At 52.7% G+C, this 21,964-nt stretch overlaps 1 protein-coding gene and 1 pseudogene across 4 annotated transcripts; both read left to right on the top strand.

The window, feature by feature from the left end:
- The first annotated feature begins 1,336 nt into the window (after positions 1 to 1,336).
- Positions 1,337 to 21,708, top strand: WIPI1 (WD repeat domain, phosphoinositide interacting 1). 3 transcript variants are annotated; one of them, XM_082293828.1, is made up of 13 exons: positions 1,337 to 1,467; positions 3,354 to 3,436; positions 4,668 to 4,837; positions 8,392 to 8,488; positions 11,834 to 11,931; positions 12,944 to 13,036; positions 13,283 to 13,353; positions 14,019 to 14,126; positions 14,512 to 14,676; positions 14,815 to 14,922; positions 16,254 to 16,375; positions 17,080 to 17,180; positions 21,186 to 21,708. In XM_082293828.1, exons 1-13 carry the CDS (start codon positions 1,397 to 1,399, stop codon positions 21,231 to 21,233), a joined length of 1,335 nt encoding a protein of 444 aa, XP_082149954.1. In that variant the 5' UTR covers positions 1,337 to 1,396; the 3' UTR covers positions 21,234 to 21,708. The 3 variants fall into 3 exon arrangements, 2 of the variants coding, with proteins under 2 accessions (XP_082149954.1, XP_082149955.1); XR_014226948.1 differs by lacking the exon at positions 21,186 to 21,708 and having other exon boundaries at positions 16,268 to 16,375; XM_082293829.1 differs by lacking the exon at positions 21,186 to 21,708 and having other exon boundaries at positions 16,273 to 16,375.
- On the top strand, positions 17,211 to 21,155 carry LOC309580092 (annotated as a pseudogene). Its single transcript has one exon. The product of its transcript is annotated as an uncharacterized misc_RNA (transcript).
- Positions 21,709 to 21,964: the final 256 nt, after the last annotated feature.

Raw genomic sequence — 21,964 nt, 5'->3', positions numbered from 1 at the left:
TGGGTGCTTTATCAAGGTTTCATTTTAAAACCATGGTGATTGCCCAAGCAGCAAACATCCAGCTGTAGCCGTTGCTCAGAAACCGTTTGTTTTTTTTTTTTTTTTTAAACACTAGGCACTGTCTCCCTGGTTTTGTTTGTTGGAGGGCTTTGTTTTGTTTTTAAACTTTTTCCTGCTCCACAACCCCATTTCCTGTCTGACATCCCTGTTTCAAAATCGAACTATGCTGGTCCACAGGGACAATTTCAGGACATTCAAAAACAGCTTTTCTGTTTCATATTTGGGTTTTGTTAGAACTTCTACTAGGCCCCTTGGAAAAGAGGATGTTTCCCCCCCCCAAACATGATGTCTTTAAAATTATTCCCCTGCAGTGTCACTCAGGTGCTTTGTGTCCTAGGGATGATCCACCATCCACCTCTATCAAAAACGGTGTTTTGAAGATGTGTGTTTTCCTACTTCCTCCCCAAAATCAATCATCTTCACAGTTGCAGGTTCCAAACTCCCTCACAAGGGAATATTACGGACACTCCAAGGCCCACACGCTGCAAAGGGGGATTAATCCAGGCAGATATATGTGTCCACATGGAATATGCCTCATGGAGATGGTATTGCATGTGGCTCTTTTTCCAAAAGTCCTGTGGTGCACATCAAGTGATCTGGGGCCAATGACTTCAGCACTCACATGAGGATTACTCATCTAATTAGGGGGTTTGCAGGCTCTGCCCCTGCGTTTCTGTGCACTGGTAATGTCATTGCACTGACTCCTGGAATATTTGTCATTTAGCGACTGCCTCAGGGGCTTATTTCCCTTTGTGTTTTCCCTGGTAGATTTGAACCCCCCCCCCCCCCCCCCAAGGCAGCAGAGATGTTAAGCACAGGAGTAATGCACAAATGCCGTTAGGTTTAGGGTGCCAATGCTGTAAAGAGGGAAAAACAACTCTCCAAAGCACTGTTTAGCCGAGGAAGTGGAGAGGCGGACTGACTCGTTTTCCGGTCATTGGTATCACCGCGGTGTCACCATCACTTTTCTCCACCCCACCCCCTCGCCCATGCCTTGCCTAAGGCCACCCCAGGCCCCTCCAGCAGCCCCTTGTCGCTGTCCCGCCTCGGCAGCACCGCTCCGGCCGCGCTCCCCAGACGCGCTCCCCAACCTCTGCCCGCGCCCGTCTGATGCAACCACAACATCACCACGTGGCCACTCGCAGCTGTTCCGCGCCGCCAGCCAATGGGAGGCGGTTCCGCAGCTCCGGGGGGCGGGCCCGCCCCGCCCGCTCCTCTCCGATAGGTCACTCCGCGCGTCCAACAGCGGCGAGCGAGCCAATGGGAGGCGGCACCGCCCGTGCGGCGGCGGAGCGGGGCCGGGCGCCCGCAGCGGCCGAGGCGCCGCGCCCGCTCCATGGAGGCCGCGGCCGAGGCCCCCGGGGCCCCCGCGGCGCTCAGCTGCTTCTCCTACAACCAGGACTGCACGTAAGCGGGGCGGGCGCCGCGGGGCGGGGGGCGACGGCGGCCGGGCCGCACCGGGCGGGCTTGGTCCGGCCCCACGGCCCGGAGCGGGGCGGGTCCCAGCGCCCCCGTGGCGCTACAGGTCCCCACAGGGATGGCCCCTGTAGGACCCCCCCTTCGCCAGACACACACACACACACACACACACACACACACAGGGGCCGTGGTCGGGGCGCTTCATCCCCACCGGAGCGGCCCCGGCCCCGCCGGGCACAGCCGGCTGTCGGTAAACACTCGCCACGGCCCCCGGCTGCGTCCCGGCGAGCCCGAGGGAGGCAAATTCAGAGCGACCGCCGGGTTTTGCCTCCCCCGCAGCTCGGGAAGCGTTTGGGGATGGCCAGAGCCGCGGCGTTCTCCCAGGGCTTTGTCTGTTGAGCGCTGTGTGGCCACTTCGGAGGTGACTAGCGTTTCCCAGGGCTACCAAACCGCCCCGGGAGGCTCCTGGTGAGCAGCCCGTGCCAGAGCACCGCCCCACCTCGGGATAACGCCCGCGTTCCTTGGAGCCTCTCAGCCTCACACCCTTGCTAACGTGTGGTTTACCTGCTTCAATTTATTTAAGAACCGTTTCCAAGCGGGACAACAAAAACCTCCCGAAGCAGTGAGCCACACACGGATGTGGCAGCCGTAGCCTGGAGCCAGGATCGGCCCAGATCGTGGGGAACGAGATAAGAATCAGAGATATGAGCTTCACACCTGGAAATGCCGTTTCCTTTGCAACCCTGCTTTGCGTTACTGTGCCCAAACAAAGGGTGCTTTGAGGGACGTGGATGTGCTGCTGACGTGAACCTGCTGGTCACTGCCGCCAGCACAAACGCTGTGCATTGCTATTATGGGCTAGCTGCTAGTTTAAGACCTAGATATTGCTGCTTGCTACATCTGGAACTGGGCAGAGACAGCACTTGACAGGACTCTGCCCACTACCCTTAGCAGTGAGAGCAAAGGTTCCACAGCCCAGATAAGTCACTGTGTCAGTACAGGTGGATCAGCCCTGGCTTAGGAAACAGCTCCTTCTGTGTCCCACGGGTCCTGTCTGCAGATCCTCCCAGGCAGATCTGTACCATCAGGGTACAGATCAGGGCCACAGGAAAGGATGAGTTTGCTGTCTCAAAGGGTACTTGCCTTCTGTAGGTTGCAACAGCCTCCAATGGAAAACTGAATTCCTGAGCTGGTTACTCTGTATTATTTAGGTTGGAAACTGAAGTTGTGCCTTCACCGACTGCTGTGCCAGGAACTTCTCATTTCCTCTATGTCAGGGTTTAACCCCAGCCAGTTCCTCACTCAGTGAGGTGGAAAGAGAACCAAAAGGGTAAAAGTAAGAAAATGTACGGGCTGAGATAAAGGCAGTTTAATAATTACAGCAAAAGCCACACATGCAAGCAGAGCAGAACAAAGAATTCATTCCCCACTTCCCATGGCAGGCAGGGGCTCAGCCATCCCCGGGACAGCAGGGCTGCATCACACACAGCAAGGAGGCCAAAGGCCATCACTCCAAATGTCCTCCCCTTCCTCTTTATCCACTGAGCCTGACACTGCGTGGCCTGGGATGTCCCTGGGGTCAGCTGTCCTGGCTGTGTCCCTTCCCAGCTCCTTGTGCCCCCCCAGCCTCCTCACTGGAGGGGTGAGGAGCAGAAAAGGCTTTGACTCTGTGTAAGCACAGCTCAGCAGTAACAAAAACATCCCTGTGTTATCAACCCTGTGCTCAGCACAAACCCCAAACACAGCTCCATACAAGCTAATGTGGAAAAAAAATCCCATCTCACTCAAAACCAGTGCACCATCCCTCAGGGACTCCTGCTATCACCTGGAGGCCTTCAGCTCAGAACTAGCAGGTTTTTGCTTTCTCTTTGCAGCTCCCTGGCAATTGGAACCACAACTGGATACAGACTTTTCTCCCTAAGTTCTGTGGAGCAATTGGACCAGGTCCATGAAAGCAGTAAGTCTCCTGTTTACCTGGGGAGGAATATGGACCAGCAGTGCTTTCAACTGGTGGGAATCCTTCACCTTTGTTAGAGCCCAGCTTCTTTTCCCCTGCTGTCACCCTTAAGCAGTAGTTTGTGCTGCAGCCTAGCATTCAGAGGCAATTTCCCACTAGAATGTTTCAGGTACATGGGCAGGAGCCCACAGGCTTCCAGCACAGCTGCTAGATAACTCCCAGGCTTTTAATCCAGTGCGGTATTTATGAGCAAGATGTTTTTAACAGGTTTTCCATGTAAAGAAGGTCATTCCCAGCAGGCCTGCAGCTCTTAGCTGTGCTCACAGCAGCATGCAACACACACTTAACAGCCCAAAACAAGCCTGGCCTCATGGAACACGGACTCCAGGCTGCTTCAGGCCAGAAGTGCTTCAGCTGAGATGCACTGAAGATAACACTTCCCAGCTGGATGTGTTCATCCCTCTCCAGTGGCTACAGAAGGAGCCTCAGCAATCAGACACAGCTGCCTCATCTGGAGCAGGGTCCAAGCTGCTTTCCCAGAGTCAGGCAAAGGGAAGCAGGTCCCTGCTGGTGATACACTCAGGGTGATAGGCTGAGGCACAACCAGTCCCACATGACAACTGTGAGGCAGCCTTTGTTCCTCCAACACAGCCCAGGCCAAACTGAGCATCACTCTGGGCTGGGGACACTGGAGATTGCAGTCCCTGGGGATTTAGATGCAGGGCCACAGGACCATTGCACTCGTGCCTTCTCCATACAGCAAGAGTCATCCCAGACAGACCAGCCACTGTTTGCTTCCCTAGGGAGGCTGGGAGAAACCAGACACCACACACAAGAAACACTGAGCCACAGCCAGCTCATACCTCACCTCAGTAAAGCCTTCACACTCCCTGACCAAATCGAGGGAGCTCCTCCCTTTATATCCCCTTTGCAAGGATCAAGGGCAGCTGGAGAGCCCGAGGATTAGCTTCAGCTGGGCCCTGCCCAGGAGAGAGAGGCACAGCAGCACTGTCAAAGAGAACTGTCTTCATTTTAGCCTTCAGGGGAGGGTTCTTTAACCCCTTCCTGCTCTGACCTAATTACTTTGTGCCAGGCATGAGAAATTTTTCTAAGAAACAGATGTTGACCACCTTAGCACTGAGCCTTCCAACCCGATCCCCTCTTGAGCTGAGTCTTGTTGCTTCAGTCAAACCAAGCTGAAGGCTCTGCCTTGCTCTCCTTGTGTGCCCAGATGAAATCCCAGATGTTTACATCGTGGAGCGTCTGTTCTCCAGCAGCCTTGTGGTTGTGGTCAGCCATGCCAAGCCACAGCAAATGAATGTCTACCACTTCAAGAAAGGGACAGAGATCTGCAACTACAGCTATTCCAGTCACATCCTGTCCATCCGGCTGAACCGGCAGGTGAGAGGGGTTATCCAGAGTTATCCCACTCTGGCTCTTTGCTGCTGTTGCCTTTCCAGCCGGGACCATCCTGGGGAGGTTTGCAGGGAGACTGTGAGTGGGATTGGAGGGGTGGGTGCCTGTCCACTCCTCCCAGCCCCACACGAGAGGCCCCTCACAGGAGCAGGAGGGCTGTGGGTGTCATCTGCCATCACTGTTTCCTTGAGGAAAATGAAGCCAAGGCCTTGTTTTGGTGGCAGATACACAAAGGCTTTTTGTCATCTGCTCTCGTGCCTGTTCAGGGGACAGCTCTGCCAAAAAACCACCTTTTCATCTTCCTCCTTCCCTTGGATTCCACATCCTGACTTCAGGCCCACGTCTGCCATCTTGGTTGCAAATGAGACCTTCAGAGTTGGTTACAAAAATCCAGGAGTAACTTGAACTCTGTGGATAAGGCAAAAAGCTGCTTTCCAAGTACTGCCAGCAGCCTTGTTTTGGTTTTCAAGGTATAAAACCCACTCAGGCCACTTAGAATGAGGCTTTTAGAGTGTTATTCTCTGAACTGACACAGCCTCATGCAGCCCTGAGCTCTTTTGGAGGATTTTAAGTCATCTTTTTGTCCATAATTATTTTCCAAGTATATGCCCTAAGAGGCAGAGGACATTTTACAATGAAGAAATAAGCAGTCTGGGTAATTGTATATAATCAGCCTCTCCTCAGTTAGCAACAGTGAGACCTGCAGTGGGTCTCTCTGGGCTGAGCTTCCAGTAAAGCTGTCTTTGACCAGGAGTTCCTGTACTACAATTAAATCTGTCCTAAATTGATTTTTTTCACTTAAGCTTACAGTGAAACTGGCAAAAGAGAGACTTCCTTTGAATTGCAGATAGATGTGTGTGTGTGTGTAAAAATAAACTGGGAGGTTCTGCTGAGCAGCTCTGGGAGATCAGTGTGAATAAAATAAGTTCAGGCTACTCCCCGTGTGCTGCTCTGGAGCTGCCTGAGGGTGATGCACAGTCCCAGTTTCTTGGCTGCGTTATGAGCTTGGGTTCAAATCCTGAGCTGAGCTCATCCTCTGGCTGTGCCCCAGACACACCTGGAGGGATTTGAAGATGCTACAGATGTTTAGAAACACAGAATCATGGAGTCATTTAGGCAGGAAAAGACAGATAAGACCATCAAGTCCAGCCATTCCCCAGCACTGCCAAGGCCACCACTAAACCCTGTCCCCAAGTGCCACATCCACACATCTTTTAAATCCCTCCAGGGATGGTGACCCCACCACTGCCCTGGACAGCCTGTTCAATGCTTAATAACCCTTTCCATGAAGAACTTTTTCCTAAAGTCCAATCTAAACCTTCCCAGTTTGGGTAGGTTGAAGAGAAATCATTGTTTCAATCTATGTTCAAGATTTCAACTGGCCATTATGATTGTCCATGTGACACTTGAACGCTTACCTGGGCTGCTGTAGGAAAGCTGTAACTCCATTGGAAGTTCACAGGACAAATCCCAGACAAGGCGTTAACGCAGGAAGATGGTGACAAATTAACCAGGAACAGGTCTCAAACAAATGGTGCATGTTTCAATTTGATCTCTCTGTGAGAAAGTCCTCACTGTGCAAACAAGCAAATCCCTCAGTTGTTGTTGTTGTGGGAATCCTGAGTTCCAAGCTTCATGATAACTCTGAAGTGTGTTAAGGTAAATCCTGATTTGTCTCAAAGTGGGGAATCAGACTGTGCTGTGAGACTGCTCGGAAGTTCCTGGGTTTTCATTCACTGCTGAAGACCTGCTGAGCTCTTTGGAGAAGTTTGAGGTGTTTATCTGGCTGTGTCCAAACCCATTTTAGCCCCCAAATACAGCTCAGTTGTCTGACCTGATCCATGTGAAACTAAAGAACGAGCTGGTGAGCAGTAACATTTTGGACAATTAGCAGTGTCATGACCCTGTGTAGCAATCATAGCACCAGCACCTTCTCTGAGGCTCTGTCTGTGTGCACAGTGAGGATAAACCCCATCCCACTGACCCTCCCCTGGCCACAGGGCTGCACAGAGGGTGGCAGGGGTCAACCAGCCCTCTCCAGCTCATGCTCAGCTTGTCCAGACCTCCTTTGCCTCTTCACCTCCCAAACTTTCCTGGATTTTGTCCCTGTGGGTGCCAGCATCTCTGGCTGCTGCTTTGCCATCATCTGGAAACCTCTCTTCACCTGGACATCAAGAGCAGCCCGTTCTGGGAAAGCGCATGGTGGCTTTGCCCAAATCAGCTGTATAAATATTCCTCTGCTTGCAAGTGGATGGCTCTTACTGTAGAAAAGGCAAAGTCTTCCTGGAAATGCAAAATGGCTCTGACACAGCCCCAGATGCTGTGGTTAGCAGGAATAGAAGTGGGAAAGAGTTTGATCTGAGAGTAATGGTGGAGCAAGGCAGAGATTTTTAATGTGGGTGTTTCAAGTTAGTGACTAAGCTCCACATTTAGATACTAAATAAGTGGCCTCATTTCTAAAAAGGTGGAGGCTTCCTGTAGATGGATTCGGGTGCTCCAGCTTCAGGATGGATGGGGTCTGGACTTAGGCTTTTATTGGGATGTTTTCAGTGCCTCTGGACACTTGACACTAAGGGAGGTGGAGCTGTGCACTTGCTGGGCTTACAAAGCACAGCCCTTCAGCCAGACCCAAAGCCTGGTCCCAAAAAAAGCCACTGTGCAAAAAGCCTCTGTGGTGACACATAGGGATCTGGACCAAGCTGAGACATGAAGCTGAGTGGCCACAGTGGCCCAGTGCTTAGGGTACAGCATCAGGCTTTCCTTTTCCTTTCTGTCTTTCCTCCCCATGGCTTGGCTGCTCCTCATGGCTGGGTGGATGTCCCTGACGGGGTCAGCAGAAGAGGTACAAGCACCTGAACATGGGAAATCCCAGCCCCTCAGCCAAGATGATGCAAGGGTGACTGTCCCTGAACAAATGTGTCAGCTCTGTGTTTATGCAGTTCTGCAGGGCACATAAAGCTGAGTCTTCCCTGCTGACACCAAATGGGAAAAGGAACATTGTTGTGCTGAACAGATGCATGAAGTTTAGCAGCAGTGGCAGGCCCAGCACCTCCGTGTTCTCTCCCAAATCAGGAAGAAGTCAGGGCAAAGGACCTGTGTTCCCAGCTGGAGGCACACTGACCAGCAGGACTGCAGCCTCCCTGCTGCCAGGTCTTTGTGATCAAAAAGTAATTTGTTATGAACTGCAAAGGAAAGTTGGGGGAGGGATAGATGGCAATCAAGGCCCGTGGTGGGATGTAACTCTGATGGGTCTTCCTGTTCCTGGGGATGTGGAAGATGCAGAGGAGCAGAGAAGAAGTCACGATCTTTTATCTTCTCTCTAAAGCAAGACCAGATGCAAAAACTCTCAAAACAAGAGTCATACAAACCCAAGTGTGAGAGGGGATGGAGAAGCAGAAGAGATCACATTTCTGTTACATTTCAGTGTGTGGGAAACTCCTGTTGAGTTTGATAGTGAAGGTTTGGGTTTGGGAAGTGTGGGAGCAGCAGCCAGAGGCATTGCTGGTGAGGTTCTGTGCATGTCCCCTGTGTCCTTGCAGAGGCTGGTGGTCTGTCTGGAAGAGTCGATTTACATCCATAACATTAAGGACATGAAGCTTTTGAAGACTATTTTGGACACACCTCCCAACACGACAGGTGAGCATGGGAGAGCTGTGAAACTGAGCTTTGTAGAGCCACAGCATTGTGTTAGAATTTAAACCAGCATGTGGCTTGTGTAGCCTAATCCAGCACTGGGAGGCCAGAAATGCATGGAGGCAGTCAGTCAGGCTTGGAGAATCACAGAATAAGCTGAGTTAGAATGGACCCACAAGGGTCACTGAATCCAGCTCCTTGCCCTGCACAGCACCATCCCAACAATCCCACCCTGTGCCCAGAGTATTGTCCAAACTCTGCTTGAGCTCTGTCAGACCTCGTGCCGTGACCCAGTTCTGTCCTCAGCAAAACCCTGCTCTGTCCAGAGCAGATGCATCAAAGGAGAGTAGAGGTGGGCAGCGGGTCTGACTTGCCCTTGGGGTCAGCTCCAAGGTGACCACCAGGGACAGAGCACACAGCCAGGCCCAGCACCGATCCCTGCCAGGGAGTTCCCAGCCACCTGATGTTATTCCGTGCAGGCTGCAAACACGAGGGGCAGGGCAGGTGGCTGCAGCACAGATCCTGTGTGTGTGGCACGGGGTGATTCCGGCTTTCCTGCTGCTGGGAGAGGAGCTATTTTTAGCAGCAGAGAGGGAAGCTTGGCCGGGTGCCCGCGTTGCTGTGCCATCCTGCTCGGGCATCTCTTCATGGCTGGGTGCTCGGGAAGTTGCTGATGTGCTCACGCTTGGCCTCGGGGCTTTCAAGGGATGCTCTTCCAGCAGCTCCCCTGACCTACTTCAGGTCTCACCAGATGGGCTCTCTGTGTGGATTAAACATGCTAAATGCTGCAAATATAATTAAAGTTTAAAACCTTCCCCAGAAGGCCCGGCAGCAGGATGGGCAGGGATACTAAGGCCTGGAGCTGTTCTACAGAGGGGCTGGAGGATCAGGTCATGGTTTAAGAGCAGCATCAATCAGCCAGGACAGGACTGGGATGCTGCAGATCACAGGCTTCATATGGGCTTAGTGTTTTAAACCCCTTTTACTGCAGCAGCTGTCATTGAAATGAGTGACAAGTGCAGTGCCCCTGTTGTCCCTGGGCCATCTGCTTTGGTCCCAAGCTTGACCCCAAGGACAGTGTGTCCAGTAGGTCAGGGCAGTCCAGTCTCACTGCTCTTTGTGCAACTTGTTTAGGAGTGGGGATCTGTGCTGGGGGATGTAGGAACACATGGAAAATGTGCCACCCCCCTGAAGTGTGTGCCCTGGGCACGGTGACACCGGCACAAGCAGGACCAGGGTTTGCTGCAGCCACACTGGCCAGTCACAGTGAGATCTCTGGTTGTTCATGGCCAGCACCTGGCTCCTGCTCCAGCCTCCTCCATGTAGGAGAGGAAAATACCCATGGTGTCCAAGTCGGTTGTTTTTCATGTGATTCATGTCAGGGGCAGGATTTGAACCAAGGAGGTCACAGTGCTTGTGGTGACATGTGTGCCATGAGGGCACATCTTGGGAATGACTGCAGCTTTGGAAACCACCTCATGTGGCTTCCCCCAAGCCCTGGATGTGCCTGGACCTGCTGGCCTGAGGGCAAGACCAGGCTTCCTGGACACAGTAACATTTTTCCGTGCTGCTCAAGGAAGCCACCTCTGACGTGGCACTCCCAGAGATGCCATCCCGAGCAGTGCCAGCCTGCCTCCTCCCTCCTGAGCCCACCACTGCGAGCACCAACCCTCATTATGGCTGGGGGGCTGCTGACGGCAGAGGAGCATCTTCAAAGGCTGCCCGTGGCCCTGTGATCCTTGTTCTTTGAGTGTCCCTGAGGTCAGCCCAGTACACTCACATCTGTGTTTTCCCCTGGCCTGGTTTCCCAGCCGCTTCTCCCGGCCAGAGGAGCAGAGGGAGCGGGTGACTCACCCCGGCGCTCAGAGCTCGCTTTGTTTAGCTCCAGCCTTCCCTGATCCTCTCTGAAAGGGCTGTACTGATCCCCCCCGTGCTGCCTGGGCCGGGGGTTCACCATCCAGAGAAGGCAGGATGCTCATCCCAGCAGCAGAGTCTCTGGGCTATCTTTGCCTTCCTCTATCCCTCCCTCTTTAATTGCCTTTTAACTGCCTGCACTTCGCTGCTGCCGTGCTCCTCATGCCTCTCCCGATGCGCCATCCTTGGCGTGATGTGCATGCCTCTGGATGGATGGGGAGCGGATCCTTGGGGCCTCTGGCTGATCCTGCAGCTCCTGGCTCCGCTACGGTCTCTTTGTTTGGTTATAAACAATGACCTAAAACGAGAGCTCCGGCCGATCCTTCCCCGCTGCTGCTGGGCGGGGGCCAGGGCCATGTCCTGACACGGGGCTTGCATGGCGCGACACGTCCGTGCGTCTACGTGCGGTGTGTGGCTGTCCTGCTGGCCTGTTCGGGGACCGCGGCAGCGTCCCCGGTGCCTTTAACCCCGCGACTTCCTCCGCACGTGGGATTAGGTGGGACCCCCGCCGCGGGTCAGGAAGCTCAGGTCGTGCTGGAGCCTGGAGTCGGGTTTGGGAGGGCTGTGAGTGCAAGGATGTGGGGCAGGAAGCGAGCAAGGCACGTTTCGTATGTGACAGGATTCACCGGGCTGCATCCTCAGCCAGCAGCAGGAAGAGATCCTCTTTTCCGAGGTCACCTGGGGGACAAGCGGATGGATGTACCCACACACGTATCCATCCATCCATCCATCCATCCATCCATCCATCCATCCATCCATCCATCCATCCATCCCTGTCTCATCCTGTAATTCCTGCCCACTTTGAAAGGAGCATTTGGGAACCTTTGTGCTCATGTTGGCACAAACCCAGATGGGTCTTACGGGGATGAATTCCCCCTGTGCTTAAAATTTCGCTGCATTCAAGTTCCTTGTCCGCTGGAAACTCCCTATACAGCTGGCGCATTTCCTTTGTCTTTCTCTGCTTCCCTTTTCCATTCCGAGCAGAAGGAAATGGCATTGCCTTCAGCCAGGCTGCAACGGGGCTGCACCTACGCCGTGCTGCTCCTCTGAGCTTCCAACCCGGCACCTACACCCTGTGCACATCTGGACGTGTCCAGATGTGTCTGGACAGGAGTGCTGTCAGCCCTCAGACCGACACGTCCTTCGCTGTTTCATGCACCTACTACTGCCTTCTCCAGGGAGATAATGCAGGGGGAAAGCCCAGAGCGTGCTGAAGAGCCGGGTCTGGGTTCCTTGTGCTCGGGGACCGGGGAGGGTGGCAGGGCACAGCCGCCGTTCTGTCCCGTACCAGCAGATGTCCCCACGGCCGAGGCATTCCCAGCGCTCTGCGCCGGGCCCGGGCAGCCCCAGAATGAGCCAGAGCCTGAACCCCCGCCGTGCCCCGCTCTGCCCTCCCCCCGCTCAGCCTCAGCCGTGTCCCTGTCCCCCTGCCAGGTCTGTGTGCTCTCTCCATCAACCACGCCAACTCCTACTTGGCTTATCCCGGCAGCGCGACCAGCGGAGAGATCGCGCTTTACGACGGAAATACTTTGGTAAGTGCGAAGCTCAGCCTTTGGATACCGGCAGGGGCTGAAAACAAACAGAGCCACAGCAAAGCCAACGGGGCCCTTGGGAAGGATGAATAAATACACTCCACAGAGCTGGAGTGCAAGGGAATTGCCTGGGAGGTACATCTGGACGTATCCCCTTGCTCAGAATAGACAGCTCTGAGATCAGGGCACGCATCTCCCAGCACAGGATATTCGGGGAAACGTGACCCACTGCCCTGCAGCCCAAGGGCTACTGCCAGGCTGACATTGGGGTTGCTACGGGAGCGTCAGCAGCGTATCCCCTGGGAGTGATGTGACCAGTGTGGGTCGGGGGGGTTGGAGCTGCTCCAGGCACAGCACAGGACCCGGAGCAGCCGCTTTGCCGCACTGTGGGCTGGAAGGGATGCCGGATCCAAAGTCACAGAGAGGGCAAAGTGTCCAAAGTCCTCTTAGGAAATCTGTCCCTGGCTGGATGCAGGGTCATGATTATCTGCTGTTTATGCCAGGGCTTTGGGTTACATAAGGCTGGTGGCTCTGTATGTACAGCGGGAGCTGAGGATCTGCAGCAGGGGAGGAGCAGAACACAGGGAAAATGCTGCTGCTGCAAGAGGTGCTGTGAGGGCTGGGGCTCCCTGCAGGTGGTGTCACTGCAGCAGGACTTGCTGTGCAGCACAGAGTTGCAGGGAAGCCAGCTCTCATCCTGGCAAAGAAGTGCCAGGCCTTGGAGAGGGTGCAGGCACAATCCCGAACCCTGGAGAGGCGGGAAGCTGAGGTTCTCTGCCCCTGAGGTGCATGTTCTGTAATCACAGTGGCCGTAGTAGGTGGGGAATGAACTCAAGGCAGGGCAGAGATAAACTGCTGAGGTTGTTGAAGGGATACCATCAGCACAGGACGATCCCATGAATCCATATCAGCAGGTCTGGATAGGGTGCGAGGCAGGAATGCCCTGCCCTCACACAGTCCAAGGACCAGCTTGTCCCTTTGCACTCGCCTTGTGTTACCTTGTGCCTTACAGAAAACAGCCTGCACCATTCCTGCCCACGACGGGCCTCTGGCTGCTCTCGCCTTCAACTCCACCGGCTCCAAGTTGGCCAGTGCTTCTGAAAAAGTGAGTGAGTATGGCTGCAAGTACCTTCCCTCTGCCCAGGGCTGCATCAGCACCCCTGAGCTGCTCCTTCTTAAACACAGCCAGCACAGAGGGACCGCTGGCTGATCAGTGTATCAGGATCAGACTGAGCCCAGCTAGCAAACAGGAGGAGCCTTTGCACATCCTGAGTTTCCTGGGTGTGTCAGGGAAAGGGTTCGGGCTCCTTGGCCTGCTCCTACGTGATATTTCCATTTGCATTTTTTGCAGGGCACAGTCATTCGTGTATTTTCCATTCCTGGGGGGCAAAAGCTCTGTGAATTCCGGCGAGGGATGAAAAGGTCAGTTAATTCTTCTGGCAGTGACACATACACAGAGGGCTCCCAGAGCCGAAATGTAAACACAGGGACACAGGGCAACATCAGATCCTGGTGGCTTTGGCATCTTTTGCAGAAGGAAAACAAGAGCAAACGTATCAGCTCGAAATGTCACTGTGCCAGGCTGTGCCCAGCTCAGTGATTCCCTTCAGTGTGTCACAGAGCAGGGAAGAGACATGGGGTCACTCCATTTACTCTGTCCTTTCTTTTTACTTATTTGAAATAATGAAGTCCCCAAAATTGTCAGAGACCTCAGTCTTGCTGAACGCGTGCAGGAGATGCTGTTTGTATCCCACTGTTCAGCACTTTGGATATCCTCCCTGGTCTCTGCAGCAGCAGAAGCTGCAATGAGACTGGCACAGATGTTCCCTCCACAGGCAGCTCTGTGAGCAAGGACATTTCCACCTCTCTGGCTGTTTGTCACTAGCTTGAGGTTACCCCCAGCCCTCTGAGCAAAGGGATTAAGGAATTGTGCAGTGAGCCCACAGGCTCAGCAGCAGCTGTGCAGGATGATCCTCACCGTGGATGGGTCTCCTTCCTCCCCATCCACTTCCCCGTGAGCCAAACCCAGCAGTTCCCCTTTCATGAATTGCCATGGAGTGACCAGTCTTGTCCTTGCTCGGCTCTAGATATGTGAACATCAGCTCCCTGGTGTTCAGCATGGATTCCCAGTTCCTCTGTGCTTCCAGCAACACGGAGACCGTGCACATCTTCAAACTGGAGCATCTCACAGACAGGTGAGGGATTAGCCTGGCTTAACCTGCCTGGCCCAGGGCTGTCTTTGCTTCAAAGGTCTGTGTTTACTCAGCTGCTCCCTATGTCCTCACCATGTACTCTCCATGACCAATACCAGCTGCAGAGTGTCTTTGTGTCCTGAGGGACTCACTCCTTGGAACAGCCACACACTGCACCCCTGCTGTCAGGCTCTCTGGGCCTCTCTGGGTTTATGAGGTGCCACTGTCCCCTGCCTTCTCCCTGTGCTTCCAGCCTCACTGGTGCACAATGTACAGGTGCTCCAAAAAACCCTTCACCTGTGTGAGATGAGGATCATTTGGTCTGTCCCTGATGTTTTGTCACCCTGATCATGGTAACCCCACTGACACTGCTTTGTGACCCCCTCAGTCGGCCAGAGGAGCCTCCAACCTGGAGTGGTTACATGGGAAAGATGTTCCAGGCTGCCACCAACTACCTCCCTGCCCAGGTGTCGGGCATGATGAGCCAGGACCGAGCGTTTGCCACCGTCCGGCTGAACATCTCCGGACAAAGGAACATCTGTGCCCTCTCCACGTACGTACTGACCCTACTGACCTCTGCCCCCTGGGCCAGGCCAGCCTTGTCTCATCCCCCTGCCTCAGAGCACATGGTGTGAGTGCTGCTGTGTCTGTGTGTGTGAGGGTTTTGGCCTCAGGATGCTTTTCCCACCAGGATTCAGAAGCTGCCTCGGCTGTTGGTGACAACATCAGATGGACATCTCTACATCTATAACCTGGACCCACAGGATGGAGGGGAGTGTGTCTTAATTAAGAATCACAGGTAACTCTGCCTCCTCTCACACCTCATACAGAGGCTGATCTTTCAAAAAATGAAAGGAAATCTCACCTGGCAGCACAAAACGGAGCTGTAGGAGCAAGAAAGTTAGAACTGAATTTGTGATTTGAGCTGCCTGAGCTGACAGATGTGGGTGGGAAGCAGGGACACAGGGGGTTTTGCAGCAGAAACCAGAGACATCTCAGATGCCATGGGAGCTATGGGACATGCCAGCTTAGACTGGGCAGGCTGTGCCTTAGGAGGTGCCCCCACAGCAGAGCTCTGACCACTGTGGTAGCAGGAGAGCAGAGCACCTTCTCCAGATTGGAGTGGGTGCTGGAGAGCTTGCTGGGGGTAGGATGGTGTGAAGTGACACTGTGAGCTCTGTAAACAAAAGCCCAGTGCCAAAGCAGAGGAATTTCTTCATGGAAGGGGTTGTTAAGTGTTGGACAGGCTGCCCAGGGAGGTGGTGGGGTCACCATTCTTGGAGTTGTTCAAGGAACAACTGGATATGGCCATCAGTGCTCTGGTCTGAGTGACAAGCTGGTGGTGATCAGTCAAAGGTTGGGCTCGAAGATCTTAGAGGTCTTTTCCAACTGAAATCATTCTGGGATTCTGTGGAAACAGAGCCTCCCCCGCCACTGTTCAGTCCATATGCAAATCCCATTAAGCACGTAACCCCCCCGCACACATCTGGGCTGCTTGGCTCCAGATGTGAAGCCTTTGGGGTGGGGTGAGATGTAACATGTGCTCCAGGCTGGGACGTGGCTGCCAGCCAGGAAAGTGCCAGCAGCTTTTGGAAAAGCCACAAAACAAAAGCACTTCAAAGCTGCGCTGTCCAGCGCGCGCCGCCCGCAGCCCCCAGCCTCGTCATGTGGGCTCCTCTGTGCATCAGAGGGCTGAAAAGGGCCCTTGGGTCATGAGTTACATTACATAATACGGTATCTCTGCTCAAACTCCATCCTAAACTAGCCAGGGCTGCTTTTCCCATCTAGTTTGCTCCTGTTGGAAGCCCTTCGGAGCCCCCTCTGTGATTAGAAACACTGTTTGCCTTTGTAACCTAAAGCTTTTGTGGTCAATCTATTCCCTTCTGTTCCTGTGCCAGCATTGTCCTCCAGCCGAAGTGGTGCTTTCCCTATCTCCTTCTTCACCCCCTGCTTTCCTTGTGGAGCACAATGCTCCCCTGTCCACAGCACTGCTGGGGCTGCTGCATGCAGGGATGGGGATGGGTGATGTGCTTCGAGGAGATGTGGATGCATGAGCTTGTCTTAGCTGGAGCTGGGGAGGAACAGGGATCAGGACGAACTCTTCTCCCCTCTCTTGATCTCTACCATTAGTCTGCTTGGCTCAGGAAAGATGGAGGAGAACAAAGAAAATGACCTTCAGCCTCCAGTACCTCAATCTTATGCAGCAACTGTAGCCAGACAAAGTACAGTGCCTTCAACTTCAACCATGCCAGGTAAGCACCACATCTGCCCTTCCTTGGGCAGAAGCCACAAAACCACCTGGGGCAAAGTGGAAAGCGTCCCAGATTCCAAGGGTTTATCCAGGATCACCTTGTGTGCACTGCACACTGGGTCAGCAGGACTTTGGAGCTCACCTGGTTCATCCCCTGCCACAGAAACAGGCCAGGAGTTTTCTGCTCTGCTTCCTGGGCCCCTGTGCCAGCTCTGCTCGCTGTGCAGAGCTGTGCCACAGACAGGGCAGAGCAGTAACCACTGTTTGTCAGACAGCAGCTGCTGGTGGTTTCCAGGAGTTGCTTCTGTGGGTATAGAAGTCAGGGCTCACTGTTTCTGTGGTGAGATTGCCTCAGAGTCTCTGAAGCTGGTACACCTTGCACTAAAGTGCTGCAGGAAAAGACTGGGTGGCTCTCTCATTATATTCCTGAGTCTAAGATCCACATACAAATGTAGATCTTACTCTGAAATTGGTGATCAGGCTCATGGCAAGAGGAGGAAAGCTGCTGCCACAGGAGATGACTGTGTAGTTCATCCATAATCCATAGTGTCCGTGGAGACACCTTCCTCTTCCTTACTCCATGAGCTCTGCCAGGAAGCCAGAGGAAGCAGCTCAGTGCTGAAAAGGTGGTAACAGTGTCTGCTGCCTGTTGCAGCCTCCTCCCATCCCTTCCTGCAGTAACACTTTGTGTTTTCCCCTGTCCAGGTTACTCGGAGGACGGCGGAGCCCTGCGGGGGGAGGTTATCCCGGAGCATGAGTTTGCAACTGGCCCAGTCTGTCTGGACGATGAGAATGAGTTTCCTCCTGTGAGCATTCGGGACCCCTAAACCTGCAGTGCAGCCCTCATGCTAAGAAGGGAGTAGTAACCTCTCCCAGAAGATACTCCATTGCCCCCTCCTAGTCCCAGCTCACTGTGAAGCCTAAAATAACTGAATGGGTTCTAGGGACAGTGCCAGGAAAATGCCACCCCCACTAAACAGCAGCTGGGGATGGGGCAAAAATGATCAAACCTAAGTAGAAATAGATCTGAACAAACTTGCTGAATGGTGTTCAGATCCAGAGCTAACCTCTGTGCCTTGAGCAGATTTCTAATATTACCAGGAATAGTTTTAATTGGAACAATTTAGAAATAAAAACTTAATACCCCGTTGCATTTTCAGTCAGTTGTATTAGTTCATGGAATGCAACTGGAACATACCTGAACCTCACCAGTCTCTTCATTTCCAAGCTAACTGAGAAGGAAACTCGTTTTCCAAGCACAAAGATGAAAGGAATAACAGAGTTTTAAACCATTTTATGATTTTTATATGGCACTTTCTCAGTTACTGTTGGAAGGAGCTAGTGGATTTTTCAATCTAACTTCAGCCTGGCAGTGTCTTTCCGGCTCCTTTCCCTATTCCACACTCATTTATTACGTGTCTAACCCCTAATTGGACAAATGTTTGTCTGTGCTATGATCTGGTTGTAATCAGTAGTGTCTTCATAGCAGTCATGCAGCAGAACATTGTAATGTTGCAGCCTTGGCAGGCTTTTGGAATTCCTTACTTCATTTTTACATATCCTGCTGCTGGAGTTTTGCCTGAAAAGGAGGAAGTACAAACCTTATCCCAGGATTCGTTCCATGTGCTGAGCTGACCTCTGTGAGGCACCTTCCTCTGAGCTGATGCAAAGTGTTACTTAGATTAAAGGAGACTGGCTCATGACTCCCTTTGAGCCAACACCACCTGAACCCAGCTCAACTCACACAACCCTCCCTCAGATTATTTCTTTCCTTACCTGTAACGTTCCCTGCTGCAAACTGGGAGCAGGAATTTCCCAGTTGTCCAGCTCCATTATTGAAGGATATTTAAAATGTCTCCCTCTGTGTGCCCATGGAGAAGGTGATGGCCCAGGCCCCTGGAAGGAGCAGCAGGGACAGAGAGAAATCCTTTGTTTCTTTCTGCTAAACCTGCTCTTGAACTCGTGGTTTGGGGACAAGCAAATGCCAGCACGCAGGAATCACGCTGCTCCTGAGTGAGGCTTCCTGCTGGGACTGTGCTGGATGAAAGCAGCCCCAAACCCCTGCTGTACCACAGCAGGTGCTTTGTGAAATGAACTTTGATCCCTCCAAGTCCTGTCATTAACCTGACAGAGCCATGACATGTGTATTGTTAGGGAGGAGGTGGTGTGGGAAGGGAAGGCTCTTTCCAAAAATATTCCCTGATAACAGTGGCTGAGCAAATGGAGCTTCCAGATAAAGCTCCTGCTCTTGGGTTTGGGGTTTGCCCCTTGCAGTGGGAGCACTCAGGATGTTTGGATGCTCTGGACTTCACTGAACTTGGCTGTTTTCTCAGCACTTGAGCTCTTCAGTCTCAGTGAAGGGGGTTTCAGGCATCGGTCACTCCTGTGTGGAGAAGGAGGGAGAGAAAACCTGACCTTATCCAACAAAAATGTTTTGACAGCGTTCGGCTTTGCGGAAACATGGGAAGGGTTTTGTTTGTTTTCCAGTGTGCAACAAAAAGACATTTAAAAACCTCAAAACTTGTGACAAAATGGAATATTCACCCGCAGCCCACGGTATGGCTTTGAACTCAGACATGGTTCTGGAGAAACAGCAGTACTCAAACCCCACAGTTTCTCCCCATTTGAAACCTCTTGTCTTCCCTTAACCTCAAGCAAGACTTCAGAGGCTCAGCTGTTAAAGAGTGAGGAAAAACAGTTTCAGTCTGACATAAAATCTGTCAAACACTGCCTGTTCATTAAGTGGAAGGAGGGACAGATCAGAGAGGAGATGAGAAGCCCAAGGAGGACTCATAAAAAGTGGCCTCACAAGAGGGAACGTGGATGTTGCTGCTGCTGGTGCCAGGATTGCGGAAGGATCCCGCGGCAAGAGGTTAAACCAGTTCAGTGACAACTCCTGCGTGGATGGGGTGCATTAAACACTCCCAAGTCACTGCTGATCTTGGGCAGGGAGGACTCAGGTGTTACTGAGGGGGACAGGGGGCTGAAGCCGTGGGTGCCGTGCTGGATGTGCCAGGAGAAGGCTGCAGAGTCCTCACCCTGCGGGATCAGAAGGTTTTACGGGGTGGGAAGAGCAAACCCAGCTCTGGCTGCAAAACTGTGGCAGTTTGGGCTGTTTTCTGGTCACCTGCCTGAGAAGCCACCCCTGCTTTGTGGGTGTAGCAGGGAGTGAGGTTTCCAGTGGTACTGGGAGCTGCTGGGGTGTGGTTTGGGCCAGACAGGGCACTGCAGTTTTGGAGTAGTGCTGTGAGGTTTGGCGGAAGAAATCTTACAGGATTCTGCAAGCAGCACGGCCTGTGTGCACCTGAGGAGTGCAGCCAAGGGATCTTCCCAAAACTTCTGGGATTCAGTAGGAAAGGTGATTTCCAAAGCAGGTTGGTCAGTGCTTTTCCAGGCATAGCTGATCCATCCTGCACTTGGCTGCAGGGCCCAGAGGGGAAGGCTTTATCAGGGGAGCCATTTCATTAAGTCAAGTGAGACTGCACATAGCAATCAGCTCTTCTAAGGCAGCTTCCCCTCACTGATACTGCATCACTCTTTAAAACCAACTCCTTCCCATTGGTTTTTGACTGCTCCAAAACGGTTTGGGCAGTTTTCTGTGCTGCCAAAGAATGCTGCTGCCTGTAGGAGGGAGAAAATCAGGGGAATCTACAACAGGGCAGAAATCATGGGGTCCACACGCCCCTCTGCTGCCCCAGACCACGGATCTTGATACAAGGAACCAGGCTGCAGATACATCTCTGGCTCTGTGGAACCAGTATTGGCCCAGATGTCTCCTGGCTGTTCGCTGGATGGTATTTCCCTCATTCTGTGGCATGGATATGGACACTAATTATTTTAACTGATTATTTTTCAACAGCTGGCTGTTAGCAGAGGAAAGGCCACAGGTTTTCCAGTGAGGCTCTACTTGTAATTATGTTTCATAGGGGATGAGTGAGTTTGGCAGAACCTGGCTCCTGCACTTGTAGCTCAGACTGGCATTTTGGGCAGCTGGGGCTTGCAGGATTAGGCCCAGCTTATCAGTACATTATCTGAGGTCCCTTGGGAGTTGTGCCATCCAGTGTCAATGCTTGTGCCTGGAAACCTGGCAGTGATGGTCCTGCAGCTCGTGGAGACAGACCTGGGAGGAGGAGCTGGCAGAGACCCTCTACAGCAGGAGCTGTGGGGCTCACATCCCTCCCAGCTCAGATCTGGCGAGGCTGAAGCTGGGAAAAATCTGTGCCAGGGCTGCCCGTGCCTCGTCCAGGAGCAGGGGCACATTTTACCTGGGATCTCCATGGCAGGAGTAGCGGATGGGAGGTGAATCAGGGTCCTGCTGCTGCCTGTTCTTCTCTGCTCCTGCTTTACTGTTTCACTCAGAGGCTTTGCTGGTGTTTAGGCTGGGCTTTGCCTCCCCTTATCCTGTCTAACACGTTGGAGTTTAACTCTGGGGTCCATCCAGAGACCTTGGAGCGACACAGGGATGCCCAGCACACATCTTTCCCTCCGGCCACGCCAGAGCTGAGCTTTTTGGGAGCACTTAGTGATGCAAATGCATTTCACCCCAAATGACTGCACTCCCCCAAAGCTTGGCTGTGCTCAGCCCAGTGCCAGCCAGAGGCCACACTTATCACTGAGCCAGATGGTTCCTGTTCCCAGGACTGTCAATTTGGGGAGGGGGAGAGCAAATAAATAAACCTCTCACCAATCTGCCTTTGAGTGGAAAGGAAAACACTGCGGGACGTCCCCTGCTCCTCCCGTGTGCGTAAAACCAACTGGAAACGCTCCCTGGTGCTGGGAAAAGTAAGGCCCTTCTGTTTTGATTTTGGTAGATAATCTTGTGCCGTGGAGGTCAACCGGGCAAGGCGAAGAGGTCGTGAGGAGAAGGAAAACATCCACGCTTAGGACAGCTGCTGGGAGGTGCTTTGGAAAAGCCAGGAGTTTCGAAGAACAGATCTGTGAATCCCCGAGATGAGAAAAAAAATAGCAATCCAAGGTGGGCCACACTTTTTCCTCTGTGTAAGTGAACAGCTGGCCCCTGTTTCAATTTGTGTCTGGGTGGGGTGTCAATGTACTGTATGCACAAGGCTCTATTTAACAAACTCTATGTTAGAACCACAGTATAAATGCTAATTTAATCAGATTTGTATGTAACCAGAATTTTATATACCCATTTGTCCCTTTTCTAATTTATGCTGGTTTATGTGTATAAATGTACTTACAGGAAGAGATATTAAACTTATGTCTTTGTACAGTATATACAGACTATTTTAACCCAGGCAAAGTATTTTTGCAGTGATATTAGAGAAGATGCCATTTGCTATGTTGAAAGACAGAATAAAGTCACAGTTTGTCCCTGGCAGCTCCTGCTGTTCTTTTTGGGGCCCTAAAGGTGTCAGTCTGGATTAAGTTTGGGGAGTGGGAGGGGTTTCGGGGGCTGGGGCAAGGGCAGCCCACATGGGTGAGTTCACACAAGTCCTCTTATGGCCAAAGAAAGATGTGGGTGTGTAAATCGGAATCCAGAATTGCTTCAGAACACCCTCACTCAGCTGCTGAGAAATCCCAGTGGTTTCTCAAGTTTCAGTTGCACCTTCATTTCTGCCTTTGCAGC

The sequence above is a fragment of the Coloeus monedula genome (assembly GCF_965178545.1).
Source record: "Coloeus monedula genome assembly, chromosome: 19".
In the NCBI taxonomy this organism is placed as follows: Eukaryota; Metazoa; Chordata; class Aves; order Passeriformes; family Corvidae; genus Coloeus; species Coloeus monedula.
The sequence above is the reverse complement of the archived record's forward strand: the minus strand, read 5'-3'. Positions and strand labels throughout refer to the sequence as shown.